Below are 534 nucleotides of genomic sequence, written 5' to 3'. Positions count from 1 at the left end.
CGCCTGCCTGGGTTGGCTCCCACCTGCGCCAGCGACAAGCCCGGTGTCACTACAGCGGAGGGGACACGGTCAGTGCCACGGCTCTCCTCTGGGCGCAGCCCGTGCCACGACTCCGTGCCCCTCGTTCTCCCCAAGCTCGCGCCTGCTGCAGGGGACAGCCCCCACGCCCCCCAAGGGCCCTACCTTCTCGTTTCACATCCACGTTAGCCTCAGCGCAGAGGGTCACCTCAGGCAGCGGCGCCATCGCCAGAGATTTCATGCCAGGTAGCAGGGCCTCCCCAGGCGCAGGTCCTTCCCTCTCTGGCACAGAATAAGTGAAGAAGTGACAGCCACAAAGACACACTCACCACTTCATCAGGAACATGAGCTCCCCGCTGGAGTCCGTGGCTCCGATGATCCGCTCGGGCTCGAATCCTCGGGCAAAGCCTCGCGGTTTCTCCGACTGAAAAGAGACAAGTTGCCACTTGCGGCATCGCCGGCGACAGCCACGGCCCCGTCTCCGCTCTCCAGGGGACCCTGGCGGCCGGCCAACAA

At 65.2% G+C, this 534-nt stretch overlaps 1 protein-coding gene across 1 annotated transcript in view; it reads right to left on the bottom strand.

The window, feature by feature from the left end:
* Nucleotides 1-534, bottom strand: part of CBX1 (chromobox homolog 1) — a 2,541-nt gene that overhangs the window by 453 nt on the left and 1,554 nt on the right. Inside the window, exon 3 of the mRNA XM_010022789.1 lies at nucleotides 348-442. Within this exon, the coding sequence (XP_010021091.1) occupies nucleotides 348-442 (95 nt within the window). The remainder of the gene's footprint in view (nucleotides 1-347; nucleotides 443-534) is intronic.

Source organism: Nestor notabilis, unplaced genomic scaffold (genome assembly GCF_000696875.1).
Source record: "Nestor notabilis isolate BGI_N333 unplaced genomic scaffold, ASM69687v1 scaffold16979, whole genome shotgun sequence".
Classification (NCBI taxonomy): domain Eukaryota; kingdom Metazoa; phylum Chordata; class Aves; order Psittaciformes; family Psittacidae; genus Nestor; species Nestor notabilis.
This window is presented reverse-complemented; position numbering and strand designations above follow the sequence as displayed.